General features: G+C 32.9%; 2 protein-coding genes across 2 annotated transcripts; both read left to right on the top strand.

The window, feature by feature from the left end:
- Positions 1-9352: 9352 nt before the first annotated feature.
- Positions 9353-12418, top strand: LOC129292064 (UV-B-induced protein At3g17800, chloroplastic-like). The gene is given in 5 exon segments (XM_054929568.1): positions 9353-9539; positions 9634-9782; positions 10887-11188; positions 11436-12145; positions 12148-12418. Coding segments are annotated over 4 exon segments (1260 nt in total). The 5' UTR covers positions 9353-9539; positions 9634-9641; the 3' UTR covers positions 12255-12418.
- A 3106-nt stretch (positions 12419-15524) lies between these two features.
- Positions 15525-17378, top strand: LOC129292425 (pentatricopeptide repeat-containing protein At1g05600-like; the record flags this gene model as incomplete). Its single annotated transcript, XM_054929977.1, has 2 exons — positions 15525-15731; positions 16819-17378. A coding segment is annotated over exon 2 (555 nt), but the record flags the coding sequence as incomplete, so codon positions are not given.
- Between the last annotated feature and the right edge of the window lie 4 nt (positions 17379-17382).

Raw genomic sequence — 17382 nt, forward strand, 5'->3', positions numbered from 1 at the left:
CGGATATTGATATTATTGATGATATTGTCAAAGCACCTTTTATTATTTGTCCACGCCCTTGGTGTAAAGTAATAGGGAGAGTATTAATTACATTTCTTTAATATTATTTTTATTTAAGTTTATTAACAAGAAAGAACATAATGTAAATTTAATTTTTTTTATTATTTAAATATGGATAAAATTAAAAAAATTAGATAAAATTAATAATTTAATCACATTTACTTACTAAATGCTTAAAAATACCTTATAACAAAGACTTAAGAGGATAACCAATAAAGATTGATTCAATTTACAAATATTTAATTCATAACTCACAAGCCAAATCACTAAACTCTTACCTTAAAAAAAACAAAGAAAGAAAAGAGAAAAAAATATTTAATATTAAATAATTTATCATCTAAAATTTTTGTATCACGGTAATTGTTATCATTTAATTTAATAAAAATAATAAGTAATGAAATTACTGAAAATTTTGATTAATTTAGCTGGTTCAGATCTTGTATTTTAATTCAGTTTTAATGTGATCCATAAAAATTGATTTTAAAATATATTTATTCAAATGCCTTTATTATATGCCATTTTTCATCTTCATTTGCGAGTGAGGAGTATGAGCAGAGTGCCTACTTCTCCCGTTCCTCTCTAAAATAGAATGTTTTCTATTTTATTTTTTATTTTTTGTCTTGATATAAATCATTGTAAAAGAGTTTGTGTAGTGTTAATTACTTTATTTCAAATATACTCCACTCATTCTTCTCGATTTTCAATGAGAATATGAAAATTGTTTTTTGAAATTTGATAAAATCTAAATTTCATTTATTGAGAATAAATATAAAATACATAAATCATCTAAAGAGATATTTTGGGAATATCACCTTCTAATAAGGTTTCTAGTAATGTGCTTTACAATGTGCAAGGCAAAATTGTTATGCAAAGTGGTTTTGCAAGAAGTGAGGCTTTAAGGAAATACTTAGCTCAATGGATACTAGAGGGCGCAATAAGAAGCAGCAATTCAACTTTTTGATTGAAAAGGTACAACAGAGATTAAGTGGATGGAAGGCACAGACTCTCTCCTTAACAAGTCGCCTTACTTTGGTCCAATCTATAACAACCCAGATTCCTAATTATCACATTATGCACAGCAAGGTGCCAGCTAATGTTTGCAAAGAAATTGAAAAAGCACAACAAAATTTCATTTGGAATTCGACTCAAGAGAGAAGAGTTCATGCTCTAAGCTGGAACACTCTTTACTTACCAAAAGAGCAAGGGGGATATGGGTTATGCAATTTGGGAACCATGAATGAAGCCCTTCTATGTAAATCTGTGTGGAATATTATAGCTAAACCAGATAGCTTGTGCACTTCCATTTTAAAAGGGTAAATACATGAGGAAACAAAACCTTACAAAGGGGGCTATTGCTCAAAACTATGATTCAACTATTTGGCACAATTTAGTTGAGTTATGGCCTAAAGTAGTTGATTTCTTGGAGAAAGATATCAGAGATGGCATAGATATCTTGTTCTGGAAAGATAAGTGGTTAATTAATAGTGGGGCCTTGATTGATAGATGTGAACAGCTACCCCCTACTGAGCTTTTCAATATGACAGTGGCTGACACTCTGAATGACAAGGATGAGTGGAATCTTTCATTCCTGACTAGTTTTCTAGGGGAAAAAGACATCAAATTGCCAGTAGGCCATCACATCCCTAAGCCAATTAATGAAAGGGATAGGATTGGTTGGGGTCTTAAGGCTAATAGAGATTTCTCTGTCTGTTTCATGTATAAAGCTCTTTGCTTAGAACCAAGTGGCATATCTAATCTAGTTTGGAATCTTATTTCGCAGTGGAGTGGTCTTAGAAGAGTTCCAAATCTTCATGTGGTTGGCCATGTATAAAAGAATTATGGCTGGCTAAAGAAGAAATATGATATTTCACTCACCCAATTGCTGCAACTTATGTCACAATGAGATCGAAGATGTGTTACATGTGCTTAGAGATTATATTATAGCTAAAGATGTTTGGATTAGATTTCCTACTGTCATAAATGCGGACTATTTTTTTTATCTAAATAAGGCTGATTGGTTTCAATGGAATCTCAAGAAGAAAGATCAATATTGTGGCATCCCTTGGAGCATCATTTTTGGGATCACAGTTTGGTTGTTGTGAAAATTGAGAAACGTCCGTACTTTAATGGCAATAGTACTAATGTTGAGAGACTCAAGAACAAGATCTATAGCTTTGCGAGTCTGATGTTTACTAGCATGCAAATGATTTGAGGAAATCCTCTAACCAAAGACAGAATCAAGGCGGATGGGAACCTCCCCCGCAAGGTTAGATTAAACTTAATGTCGACGGCTCAATATAAGGAAATCTTGGGCCTACATCGTGTGGTGGGATTTTTTGTAATTCTAATGGTAAATGGGTGAGTGGATTTGTGTGCAACCTTGGTATTTGTATAGCTAAAGAAGCTGAGTTTTGGGGTTTGTTTTATGGGGTACGAGTGGCATGTGTTCTTAACCTCTGCAAGCTGATGATTGAAAGTGACTCATCTGCCATGGTTCAAAAGTTCCAAACTGCTTTAGGCTTCCTCACAGCTAAACAATGGTAGATTCAGCGCACCCTCAATTTAATTAATGAGGATTGACAAATTGTGGTAAGACATATCTACAGAGACAATAACGTGTGCTGACTGGATTGCAAAATTCGGTCTAAGTCAAAACTTTGGTTGTAGTATTATCGAGGCTCCTCTTAAAGACCTCAACCAGTTATTACTTTGAGATGTAAAGGGTCTAAATGATCCTTGTTTAGTTTCTTATAATAAATAAGAGATGAGCTTTTGCCCCGTTGTCGATCAAAAAAAAATCAAAACATTTAGATGAACAAAAGAGACAACTTCATCTATACATGATGAAAAGAAAGAAAACGCTAACACCAAAACAATAAATATTAAATAATCCTCATTCTAATAGATCATGTGAATTCCGTTCTTATAGCTATCTCTCCCTTTACCTCTTCAAAGATCAGGTGAATTTCATTCTTCTATTCGCTAAATATCCTTCGGTTTCTTTCAATACAAACATGATTCACAATATAGTAACATATATACCACCAAAGTACATATCTTTCAATTTTGCTATACCCTGGAAGCATAAATACAGAATCTGGTGCACCTGTTGGACTCATTAGGTACACTACAGCCACCATTAATCAAATCTACTAGCAACAATTGAAAAATACTCCCTCCATTTAAAAATATAAGGTATTTTTTAAAAAGTTGGATGTTCAAAAATATAAAAAAATTTTAGTCTTTCGAGGTGCAATCATTGTCTTTGTTTAAAAGTGTTCCTATTAATAATGATTTTATATTTATTATAGGGTGTTTAATAAGGATAAATATAAAAAGATAAGATTAATTTAAAAGTAGGTAACTATTTTTTATTAAGGTAAGATTTAATTAAAAATATTTTATATTTTTAAACAGGGAGAGTAAGTGTTTTCCTTTTTTCTAGAAATTGCATTTGTTGCCTGCCACCTGTAATTGATTTTTGCAAGCGGATGGGATAAATGCACTAAATCATGGGTGGGTAACTGAAATTCTTGCGATGTGCCCTTTGTAACGAGTCTGCTTTCTAATGCTAGTCATGCAATGGAAAGGTATTTTGGAACATTAAACTTCCCCATACAATTATCTGCCCATTGAATTACTCTTGAGTCCATTTTCCTCCTTGAAAGTCATTTGCCATTTGATGCCTTAATTTCACTTTTTTTCCCAATGCCCTGACTTGTGATGTGCTTTATTTGATAAGTCCAACAATTCGTATTTTTTTTTTTTGAAGTAGACTTCATCTATCCACTTTACTCACATTGTATTTGTCTTAGTTAGTAGCCATTGTCCAGCATATTTGATTTTTTTTTTCCATAGCATATTTCCTCCCAACTCACCAGAGCCAATCTAAGATCAATAACTTTTTCTATCCTGAAAAAAGTTCTTTACAAACCCTTTCCACTTCTTTGGCTATGGACTGTGGCAAAATAGAAATTAAAGACCAAATCCAATAGATATAGAAAATGAAGATAAGAGAGTTAATCAATTGAGATCTGCTTGCATATGACAAATGCTTTGTCAACTAACTACTTGCTCTAGCCGTTATCTTTTCAACATGACTATGACAGTTTCCTTTAGACCAATTCCCTCTAGACAAGGTGCCTTTAACCTAATTACATATGAGAAATCTCTAAAAGCTTGCATTAAAATCTCATTGTAATGTTTGCTGGTTGATTTGGAATTTGATCATCCCATTGTACCATGTTATGCCTATCTTTGATTGATTCGGTTGGATTATTGAGATGTTTTGAATCAAAGACCAAGGGTCATGCATATTGACCATCATGAACTATTTTTGCTTAATTTTAGATCATGCATGTGTTTCTATCCCAACAAACCAATGGTTTTCAGGCGCGGTTTGGGGGGGACACTATGATGGATTATAAAGCATTAGTCAATGTAATTTAAGGGGGAGGGACAAATAAATACCTCTCAAATAGAAAATGATAATTTGATCCTCTAAAAGGTAATAATGATAGTGAGATTTTAAGAAATTTCTTTGATATTAAATTTTTATATAAAATAACTTTAATACCTTTGGCAACTAATTTTACACTATTCAAAAATTTGCTATAAATATTTGTAATTTTGGTTCTATCAATGAGTAAAAAGAATCACAACTTTACATTAACAAAGTCTAATTAATGTTATATCCCTTGTAAGTTTGATATAAGTATTTACAAGTTTAATTTTATTAATGACTAAAATAATTTAAAAAAATTACAACTTTATAAATTATATAGAGGCACTAAAGTAATTTCATACAAATATTTAATGTCAAATAAATTCCTTGGACTTCACTATCATTATCACGTTTCATGAGATTAAATTGTTATTTTCTTATTTTAGATGAATTTATTTTTTTATTTTTACATAATTTAAAGATCACTAAACCAATAAAGTTGTTTGAATTTGTAAGGATTTAGACCAGAACTTACACAAATGTAAAATCAAATCTAATTGCTGATGTAAGAATATTGATGATGAACAATCTCTAATGTAAGTGCTATTTGGCATCTCCGATTCCTAACAAGCACATAAGACTTTAATAAGTTGCCTAGCAAGTGATGACTTTGTTACGAGTGCAATTTGAATCGTCACATTATATAAAAGGCTCAACGCTTCAGCATGAGAAACGCTGACTCCCTTGCAACTAAAAAGCTATAACAAATTTTTCACGTGATTGTATAAATTTATTGAACATTTGAACTTGGCTTAAAATATTGGTTTTCATGCTCCGTTTATTTTACGTTTTTTTTTAAAAAAAAATTTCTTCGGTGTTTATTATGTTATTTGGGTTCATCTTTCAGTCCTTTTATGTTTTTTAAAAAAGGGCAAGGCTATTTTTCCCTACAAATGTAAGTCAAATTAGTCGGCTTAAAAAAAAGATAGTGGAAAAAAGATTATTATCACACACAAAAAATCGTGCTCACAGAGTCATATAAAATGTTTTTTATTTTATTATTTCTCCAATAAAAGATATAAGGAATGTACTTTTTTTTTTTGCCAACAGGCAAATACATTCTTTAATAATAAAAAAAATGTCAGACCAAAAAAATCATAACAATGACAACAAAATAAGTAAATGATTCTACCAGAGCCATCTAAATATTTAGAAAACTGTAAATTCATTATAATATAACTAAAAGTATCCTTAAAATAAATAAATAAGTAAAATAGAAAGTACAATTCGTTTTTAAATAAAATAATATCCACAAGACAGATTGACAGACGTTTGGCTGAGATTGGGACGCGTACACAGAATGAGAAGAAGGAAAGTGGTTGAGGAAATCCTTGGCGGCTACGTGAGTGGCCAATTGGCCACCACACTTCCAAATTTCAAATCTCCATTCAAAAATCTTAACCTTAATTAATATTATCATAATCAATTCAACAATATAATATATAATAATTATTCCACACAATGGCGTCTGGATTAGTCTGTAATACCCAAGGTTTCCCTAGACATGAAATAAAAGAATTATTTATATTTTATTATCAAAATTATTTCTTTCATTGAACAGTGAAGTGTCGTATCCGGGTCCCAGTTTGCAATCCAAAGACTGGAGGTCTCCCGAATTTATTTCTAAGTCTATCTCTGTTTCGTGCCCATACAAAAATCTTCCTCTTTAACCCTGTCCCTTAACTTGTCCGTATATTTAATAATTAATGTTCAATTCAATTAATAACAAGTGCACTGTTTTGCAATATGATGAATGAGTCACGCCATGCTTAGTTTGTAAATAATACAACAATACTACTTGTTATTAGTATAATTAGTGTAATTTTATATTCCATGTTATATATTGATTAAATTAGTCTAACTTTAACAATTTGCATGAAATTTAAAAAATATATCATTTATCATTTAAAAATTTATAATTTTAAGTAATTTATAAATATTATATTTTATATTGTTGAATTGATTATGATAATATTAATATTGAATGAATATTTATGTTGATGATAACATTACAAGAGCAAAAGATGGTTAAAAAAACATTACAAGAGCATAGATTTGTTAATCCACTAATGGAACTTCAAATAGGAGTTGACAGCATGATAAAATAGTAAATAAGTGTTTTATTGAGTGATTTAAGTTTAGAAAAACCTGGAAAGAGAGTCTGGGCTTGAAAGATTGAGATTACAAAGCAAAGCTCAGATCATAAAGTTATATTGGCATTTAATTAATTGAGAGGATTCTTTATAGGTTAATGTGCTTATTTCAAAATATAAATGCAATTTGTGTGAAATTTCTGAGTTCATCAAGAAGGCTAATATGTCCTTGACTTGAAAAGCTATTGCAAATATATGGCTGAAATTTAGATAGGGCTTGTGAAAGAACTTGGTTAGTGGAAGGAACACCTTTTGTTGTGGAGAAAAGTGGGAGGGGGGTGCTTGAATAGCCCTTAAATGAATTAAGAATGCAGAGGAGTGGTATATGATGAAAAAGAGGCTGTGGCAGACTACATCCTTCATAATAGTGCTTGGGATAGTGAAAGAATGTGTCGTTGGTTGCTTAAGCCTATGATTAACCTAATAAATCGCACTTGAATCTCCATTGAGAAAAGAGAAGAGGATAAATACACTTGGCTACCCTCTACTAACGGTACCTTTTCAATTAAATTTGCCTTTAATTTCATTTTTGCAGGTACTGTTGAGGAGAATGATGACATTTGAAATTAGAGTTGTCCTACACTAGAAAAGATCAAATCCATTCTCTGGCTTGTGGCTCATAATAGAGTTCATACAGCCATATTCAAAGTAGAATGTGGTTTACAAAGTTCAAGTGCTTGCCCGTTAGGATGCTTGAAGGAGAAAAACATCATGCATCTCATTAGAGATTGAAACTTAGCCCGAGATAGATGAAAAGAAATAATTCAATGAGATAAGTGAGAGAAATTTTTTTCTTCAATGGGCATGATCAACAGAGATAGAATCTGAAAAGTAATATAGGGAATCATAATACTAGGAATGTCTCGTAGGACACCCTATTTGGATACATCTGTTGGGATATTTGAACTACTAGATATAATAGGCTTTTTGGCTTTAAAGACGTTGCTGGTAATATGTCTCATTTGAATAAAGTTTTTTAGAACTGTTATGGATATAATGTTGCTTAATTCCTACTTTGTTAGTCTCAGCAGGTGGAATATATCAACCAAATGGATTCCTCCTTTTAATGGTTATGTCAAACTGAATACTAATGCTTCTGTGTTAGTGGATAGGAGGAGTACATGTGGGGGAGCAATTAGAGATGCTAATGGTATGCAGATTATGGGGTTTGGGGCACATTTGGATCCTTCCCCATCCACCATTATGGGAAAAAAATGTATAACCAAAAGGTTGGAAATTTGTTGGAATCTCGGCTACAGATAAGTTAAAGGTACTAATGATTGTATTGAAGCCCTCAATTTGATTCTTAAAGATTCCATTGTTGATCTTTCAAGAAGCTATTTTGAAAGTTAGAGAGTTTAACTAGAGACATTGGACTCTTGTATTAAATTTCACTTTTAGAGAGGTTAATGAAGTAGCGAATAGTTTAGCTATTTTTTCTTATAGTTTATCAATCTCTCTTTAAACTTTTGATCATCCTCACCTTGTTATTATAAGGCGGTGAATGATAAAAGGTTGGTTAGATCTCCTTCAATTGTGAATCTTTTTACTATACTATCCTTTTTGTACTGATTCTAATTTTAATTATATATAGTATTACTCTTGTTTATTCAAAAAAAAGTTTAGAAAAACGTTAGGAACCTTTTCCAATTACATGAGTATACAAATTTATGTATAATTTATTTTATAACTACTTCTTGTTAGTATTAACATTTTTAACTTATATTTTAATTTTAAATTTTACTAATCCCTCTCTAAGGATGTCAACTAAATTAATCAAAAGAAACTGAGCCTACTTAATATGTTTAGGCCAACTGAGTCTTTAATGTAAGATAAATTGTGAAGCTTTTTTATAATATAAGATAAAGTTAAAGTAATTAATAATTTTCAGTTTTACTCTTAATTAATTATCTATCCTTCGAATTTTTAGATAGAAATTTATTATATTTATTAATAATTAATTGTAAGAGGAGCAAAGGTAAAAAGTTGTATTTTTTTAATAATTATAATGATATAACAATAATTTCTTAATATGTACGAAATTGATTTAATTTGCCTTATATTAACAAACAAAGGAAGTACAATAATATATAATATACTCCTTCCTGCCCTGTATATCGGAATGATGTGTTTTTAACTAGAAAGAATCACATCTAAATGTCACTAAAGGAAATTACTCACAAATAATAATCAATACAAAATAATTATTGTTAAAATAAAAATATAATTTTTTTAAATAAAACTTGTTGTTAGTTTTTGTTCATAAATAATTTACTTAAATAATCTCTGCATGTGATTCTCCATTTTAACTATCTTTGCAAGGATTAAGAAAATTAGTTAATATGATTTGTTTCACATGTAAAAAATCATCATTACTTTTCAAGTTACCCTCTAATTAAAATTAATCTATTTTAATTTTTTTACTTTCTTTCTTACATAACATCTCTTCACAATACAATTAATAGGGATATTTTCTTAAAAAAAATTAATGTTACTGATTTTTTTGTAGAGTGTTCTATATTTAGACCAACATTAGCAGGTACTATAAGATAATATGTATTTAAAGGGAGGGCAAATATGTCATTTGGTATATTTGTCAAGTTGACGCAAGCTACCGTTTTGCATAAATAAACCGCATCAGTTTATCACGCGCTTGCAGAATTCTACCCACCGGCTTGCAGCGAGATACAACACGCATCCCAGAGCCGATCTTCGTTGGGTTCCACGATTATTATACCGCTTCCATTTTCTCTCTCATCGTCTCTTCTATCTCTCTAGGGTTTTGCATTTTATCCCTTCCGATCCCTGCAATTACCTTAAAGGTACGCTTCGTCTTGATTCATAATTTTTTTTTTGGGGGTTATTTGGCTAGTTTTGCCTGTTTTTCTGTTAATTCAACATTTCCGGGCCTCGCAGGGCTGCAAATGGATGCGGCGGCAGTGAACGTCGTCCGATCATCGGTGGTTCCATGTAAGCTGATGGTTTGCCTTGGAAGATCGAGCATATTGGCTCCCAACCGGCCGGCCTGCGCCCGGTTTTCTTCCAGTTTTCAGCTCTCCAGTAAGGTATGAAGTCGGTTTTTTCCTTTTTATGGGGTTTCAACTTCGAGTTTCGGTGTATGGTTCTGGGAGTTCACGTTATTTATGGAGAATGAACTCTGGGCGGATTTGTCTGCTGTTCTTTATGTTGGTTTTGAGCTTATTTGGTGGATTGCTATTGAAGTCGTTTATAATTATTGGTATAGTTATCGATTATCGATGTTTGGTGGGTGGCTTGGCTGTTATAAATGGGCTTGTGGATGGAATTGAGCTTAAGTTTGACTTAGGACTGTTATCAAGCAGGAAAAGAAAGGGCAATATCAAATCAAATTCGAAGCACGAGTTTCTGACTGTGCTTTGTTTAAGGCGCATGAATGGTTCCCCGGTCACATCTGTAGATAAAAGCAATCCACGATTGATCTTTATTTGAAAACTGCCCAAAGTATATTTGGAGTCATTTTTTGCTTGACTATTGGGATTGGCAATCAACTTTGTTTCCTCGATATTTAGACAGTGACGAATTAAGGATTATTTTCCGGGGATGCAAAATTATCTTCTTCTACCTATGCGGGTCAAGCTTTAATTGAGCATTTTTTTAACCTATTTTTAAAGCACACCTTCGATTATTTCTATGAAGGTGGAAAATTGTGTGATGGTGCTCCCCTTGAATCCGTCACTGTACTTAGATGCCAACTACTATTCAGATTGCCTTCATTGCCTCATTTGTTCTTATATATTTAATCTTGTTTGTGCGCTTCTATGGAAGTAGAATTTTGGAATGCTCCCTCCATCCCTATATATAAGATGTTGGTTAGAAAGTTTTTTTTGTCCCTAAATATAAGGGTTCTCATAATATTTTTTAACAAATGGACAATTTTACCCTTATGTTGTCTTGGAAATGAAAAAAGCTACGTACTGCATTAATTTACTTTTGAAAATTGGTCAAGGGCAAAACTAAAAAAATGTTGTGCTTTTAAGTAAATAACCAACTTTAATTGATTTGTGTGAATTAGTTAAAACCATCTTATATATAGGGATGAAGGGAGTGCATCTCGTTTGGATGTTGCATCTTGCATGGCTGATATTTAAAATATATTTATTTTTTTCCTGATTATTCTTGATGATTGCCAGCTGAACTATTCTGTGTCTATCCCCAAGCAAGGTCACAAGAGACTGGCTTTTGAAAGTAGAAGAGGTTTAGTAGTTAAAGCTTCATCTCTATCCCCAGAATCATCAGGGTCAAACACCAAAATTGCTCCTCTTAAGCTGGAATCTCCAATTGGACAGTTTCTTTCTCAGATATTGATTAGTCATCCGCATCTTGTGCCTGCTGCAGTAGAACAACAGCTTGAGCAGCTTCAAACTGACCGTGACGCTGATAAACAAAATGTGGAAGAGCCTTCTGCTTCAGGCACTGACTTAGTTTTGCACAGGTTTGTCCAATACTTGATGCTGCTGCTATTTTGTGCTTTATCTTCACATCTTTTCTTCATTGGCCAATTAATCTAAGAAACTAAATTCTTGCTTGTTGATTAATCATGGTTTCCTTGGTCATATATGGAGGTCTTCTTATATACCAGTCCATAATTCAAAAGGACATAAAAATGCGTTGTGCATGAATCATGCCAATGACTCTTGTTGATAAGTCTGGCCATTTTATTGGCTTTTCAATATTTCCAGAAGGATTGCGGAGGTTAAGGCTAATGAAAGAAGGAAAGCTCTCGAAGAGATTTTGTATGCATTGGTGGTGCAGAAGTTCATGGATGCCAATGTTTCTCTGATACCCTCTGTAACTCCAGATCCTTCGGGTCGAGTTGATTCATGGCCAAGTGAAGATGGGAAATTTGAGCAGCTTCACTCACCTGAGGCCTATGAGATGATCAGAAACCACTTAGCTCTCATTTTGGGTAATCGAATTGATGATGCAAGTTCTATGGCTCAGATCAGCAAACTCAGGGTTGGACAGGTTTATGCTGCATCAGTGATGTATGGTTACTTTCTTAAGCGAGTTGACCAAAGGTTCCAGCTGGAGAAGACAATGAAAATTCTTCCTGCTACAGCAGAAGAGAATGGTGGACAGCAAATTGTCATGGATGGTAGAAGACCAAGTAATGGAGAAGATCCTTCTCAAGGTATGGCCCATCCCGAAGTCTCTACCTGGCCTGGTGGTGGTGTCAATCCTGAGGGTTTTGGCTATGGCGTAAAGCCATCCAGGTTACGTACCTATGTGATGTCCTTTGATGGTGAGACCCTTCAGAGATATGCGACGATAAGATCCAAAGAGGCCGTCAGCATCATTGAGAAGCACACAGAGGCATTGTTCGGAAGACCTGAAATAGTGATAACACCGGAAGGGACAATTGACTCTTCAAAAGACGAGAACGTGAAGATTAGTTTGGTGGTTTGAAGAGCCTTGTTTTGGAGGCTGTGACTTTTGGTTCTTTTCTCTGGGATGTTGAGAGCTTTGTGGACTCGAGGTACCATTTTGTCTTGAACTGAGTGCTGCTGTGTCTACCATGGCAAAGTTGGTACTGAACACCTCACTAGTATTATTGAAATCATAAAATGTAATTATGGTGTTAAGATCCATATAATATTACACTTAATTGATCTGTGCACGGCGAGTTTTCCCACTTTCTTGTTGAGTGGAAGTTTTTCTTCAACTTGGTGTTTGCCTGTCTAATTATTCATTTTGGCATCAACAAATCTGTACTATGTATAGTCGCAACGCCTGGTATAGTGCTGCTGCATAATTAGTCGTCTTGCATTGTGCTGCCAAATTGGCTTCACTTACGGTGTAAAATGTTGCCTGTACGTGGAGATCAAAGCTTCATCCCGACGAGTCATGCTGCCTTGCGTACGCGGACTTGGGGATTGGAGAGGCGAACTTGGCTATCGCGTCCTTTATGTTAACGTTCATCAGTGTAGTTCATTCTTGATATTAAGGGTTTGAGAATGTAAGAAGTTCAGAACTTCTGTGGATGCATTAAAAATTTAACTATGCGGTCTTTTTTTTTTTTTTTTAAACAGCTAGCCTGTTTTGTTTGAGAAATAGGTTCCAGTTTTATGATACTACAGAAGTCTTCCAGGATGACTTGGATTATTTTAATAAAATCGTTTAAATTTAAAAAAATTAATATCAATAAATGGTAAATGATGCTTGTAAAATTATTTAAACGCTTACTGAATAGAGGGTTGTTATGCTTGTATTGAAAGTGGAATTCACATTGATCCAACTTTTATAGTTGATGGAGTAAAAATCGCGTCGAAAAGGCTACCTCTAGAAACCGGGTCATATAGAAGATAAATCAATTGGGAGCATGAAACTTGTGACACATAATGAACAGCAATAGATGTACTTAAATCCTGACATGGGAGAGTCTAAATAACACGAGTGTGATGGGTAATTCAAACAACACAGCTATTTCTAAACATGCAGTCAAAAATTAAATCTTTTACTATAATTATTTTATTAATCAAACAACTGATGAGTTGAGAATTCTGTTTGAATGGTACTCAAAGCTCTTGTATAGTATGGATTGAATGATCTTATATGTTATGGAATTAAGTTCTAGTTAAAAACTTATATCCTCGTCTCATTGTGTACTAAATCCAATTTTTTAGTCAAAGTTTAAAAAATAAATTATAATTAAGTTAAAATTATAATAATTAAATGATTATTTTTCTCTAAAAAATTATTTAAAAAGGCCATCCACAAAACCTAAAAACCATATAAAAGTCAATTCAGCAAACATAAATGAAATTTACTTCTATCATTTTGAAAAGTCAATTCCTAAAATAGAATCTACATTTTTTTTCACATATCTTTTTATTAAAGACAATCTTATTTTAGAAACACGGTTGGATAATAAATGTAGGGTTGTGGACACCTCTTCCAATGAGAATATGAATTTTGATTAATCACATTACAAAAGACTAACTTTTTTGCTAGACTCAACCTCCGTTAGTAAATGGAATCTACTTTAAACACAATCAATATTAATTATTAAACATGGACACCTTTAAACAAAATATTCAAATATTACTTCACCACATGGTAGGAAATTAATCATTCTACTAGAGCTAACTCCTAAACCAAAATTATATTAAAAAAATGTAAAGAAAAGACAACGAATAGTATATAAAAAATTTGTAAGTATAAATTAATAAAATAATTTTATTATTCAAAGTAATCAATCCATTTGTCTTAAATTATAATATAAGTTTATGCATTCTAATAAATCTTGTAATGACATTTTATAAACTATTTTTTTTCAAAACTTTTAAAAATATCCTCTAATTTAATATAAATTTAAACTTATTGCTATTTCAATTTTCTCACCATTTTAAGTGTAATGTTAAATAAGTATCAATAATAAAATGTTTTTTTGTCAAATTATAAAGGGTTAAGGCGCAAAGATACTAATTAAGTGATCGGCCAGAAATATCTAATAATCTAAAATAAAAAAAAAGATAAAAATATCATAACGTTATTAGAGTTGGTACAAAAGTGATTAAACAATTAACTTTACCTTAATGTTGTTAGTTTTCGATATTAAATGCTGATTATGCTTGTTATGTATTAGTCTTTGTTGATGTGGATCAAAAAAGGGAAAAAATATCTACTAAGTCATTAGCTAGTACCATCCAACACCTTAAAGTGAGAAAAAGAATAAAAATATACATAATATTATGAAGTTGGTACAAAAATGATCAATCCATCAAATCTCTTAAATGTTGAGTATTTAGCTGACACATAAGCAGAAGTTGACCATTTTTTCACTGACGTAGACAAAATATATTCCTAGGTTAATTTCTACTAAGGTTGATCAATGACGTATCTCGCTAAATCTTATTTTTTCACTGATAATCCCACCTCCTTCGTCCCTCCCTCTCCACTTATTCTTTTTATATGTAAAACTTAAAATTCAATACAGTGAGATAAATTATACACAATCAAAGATTGAGATTAAGCATACTTCCTACACTGCCTGCCTTTAGAAGATTGTCACAACCTTAATCAATTTCATTTATGATAGGTTCAAAATTCTTAAATGGTTTTCGTCAATGCTGCAAAGAAGCAAATGATTTAACTTGATGGTTAGTGAAGACGAATTTTTCCACATGATATGTATACGATAACCTATTACCTTCATAGAATTTCACTTGCAAATATTTTTTATCCACATTAGTGGAAAAATGATCAACTTCTGCTTATGTGTCAGTTAGTTAAACAGTCAATATTTAAGGAATTTGATAGATTGGTTACTTTTTCATCAATTTTGATAATGTTATGAGTATTTTTGCCCCCTTTTCACTTTAGGCTACTGGATATTTCTAGTTGACTATTTCGTGAGTATTTTCTCTCTCCTTTTTAGTCCATATTCGCAAAGATTGACATGTGTCAATCACAGTGAGCATTTAACACAGAAAATTAAGCCTTTAAGATAAATTAAAAGTTAATTACTTTTACATTAATTTCAGTAATATTTTGAGTTTTTAACTATTTTCTCATTTAAGCTAATAATGTTTCTTACTAGTTACTAATCACTTTTTTTTTGAGTAGGCAAATGTTGACACGTTTGCAGGCGCGGTTCGAACCCGCGATTTAAGCTCATAAGGATGCTGCTATGCCAGCTGAACCCAAAGTTCTTGGCCTAGTACTAATCACTTGATAGATTTTTATACTTTATTCTAATTATAAAATTCATAAAATTCCAACAATGTTTTATAATTTGTGAGGGAGTGAGGTAGTGAGTATTATTTTGTCTTTGGCGAAAGAAAAGGCCGGGCTAATTAATTTTCGACCCCGATCGAACTCATTATCGGAAGCAGCGGATCCATTTCTCTTCGTCGACGAACCAGCATTCCACACGCCTTTGGACGCCGTCCACCGTTGTTAACCCCGCTTTGTTGTTCTTGGGCAAGCAGCGAAGAAGGTTCGAACCCTAGGGCTTTTTGTACTCCCAAAATCCGGTTAGGTTGATTTGTTCAATCTGACTTTGAATTTGTGCCCCGCGTCATCTGTTCCCTGCTTAGATGTTCTTGCTTTGTTTTAAATTTTTCATTTTAAGCTGGCTTTCAATCTGTTCGTGTAATCGTTTGAATATTGACGCTTTTGAATTTTTGGAATATTTACATTGAGTTTTTTTTTTTTGTACTCGTTTTGCTTTAATGGTGTGTAATTGGCTATTATACTTCTTCCATCTTCATTTTGATTTGCTAGCGACTTGTATGATTTGGATTGGTTGTTTCTCAATGTTGGAATTGTTGTGTATTGGCATTCTGTTTATTAATCTTTTTATATTATCATCAATTTTGGAAAATTGTCAAGGTATTTGTTATGTATGATCTTGTAAATGACTTGGCTCGAGTTGTGTCAAAGTATCTGGAACAAAAATTAAAAGGGCATGATATCAACTATGCATATTTCAAAGATTTCGGTGGCCACTGAGTGCACTATAAGTCCGCCTGTGTGTGTGTGTGTGTGTGTTAGGCAATTATGAGTATTTGAATTGTATTTAGGATGTTTCGCTCCTGAGTGTTTTGTTGTGGAATTTTCTATCTGGTCCTTAGTTTGGAGAAGATAGAACGGGCGAATAGGATGAAGCCATATTTGGTTTAATTAATCTTAAGCCACAAGAACGGCAAATCTGTCAGCTTTTACCCTCCTTTGTAAAATATATAAATGCAATATCATGTATGCATTTTTCTTTCAAATTCAATATATTTATTGAACATATAACTGAGTTTAAATGTGCTCCAATAAGAGTGTTACTTCAGAAACTTAGAGCACTGGAGGAGCTGTTTCTCAATCTTTGTTCTCATTTCGACACAGTGGGGCTCCACCTCCACATCCTTCCATTTTCTGCTCTACCTTTTTCCCATTAGCCCATTAGGGGTCAGATTCATCATCTTTCATCAGCCTCTGAAATTTTAAAATAAATATTGTTAGTATCATGTCAATTATTGAGTTAGTCTCATAGAATTCTCTGCTGCCATAGATATTCTGAAGCAAATGCTGCGTTTTGCTCCCATAAAATTTTGACTCATGCGTATTCAGGTGCCATGAGTATAAGGTGGCCAAGAGTATTGACACCTACCTACCTTTCCCAGATTATACAATTGCAAAAAAACCCATTAAAGGCTCTCCAAATTTTCAGTGAAGTCCAATCAAGGTACCCCAAGTACCACCACAATGGTTCAGTGTATGCCACTATGATTAGCATCCTTGGAAAGTCAGGGCGAATCACAGAGATGAAGGATGTGATAGAGCTGATGAGGGAGGACTCATGTGAATGCAAAGATTCAGTCTTTGTATCGGCTATCAAGACATATGCTGAAGCTGGAATGATAGATGAGGCTATCTCTCTGTATCATAGCATTCCTCGGTTTAACTGTATTAATTGGACAGAATCTTTCAATACCCTGCTGAAGATATTGGTGAAAGAGAACATGCTTGAAGCTGCTCACCATCTTTTTAGGGAGAGTGCTTATGGTTGGCAAGTGAAGTCTCGCATTCAGCCCTTGAAACTGCTTATGAAAGTTCTCTGTGAGAAGAACCGATCTGATCTTGCGCTGCAAATATTCCAAGAGATGGACTATCAAGGTTGCTACCCAGATAGAG

The sequence above is a fragment of the Prosopis cineraria genome, unplaced genomic scaffold (genome assembly GCF_029017545.1).
Source record: "Prosopis cineraria cultivar Desert tree isolate PC_DT_omini unplaced genomic scaffold, ASM2901754v1 PC14, whole genome shotgun sequence".
Taxonomy (NCBI): Eukaryota; Viridiplantae; Streptophyta; class Magnoliopsida; order Fabales; family Fabaceae; genus Prosopis; species Prosopis cineraria.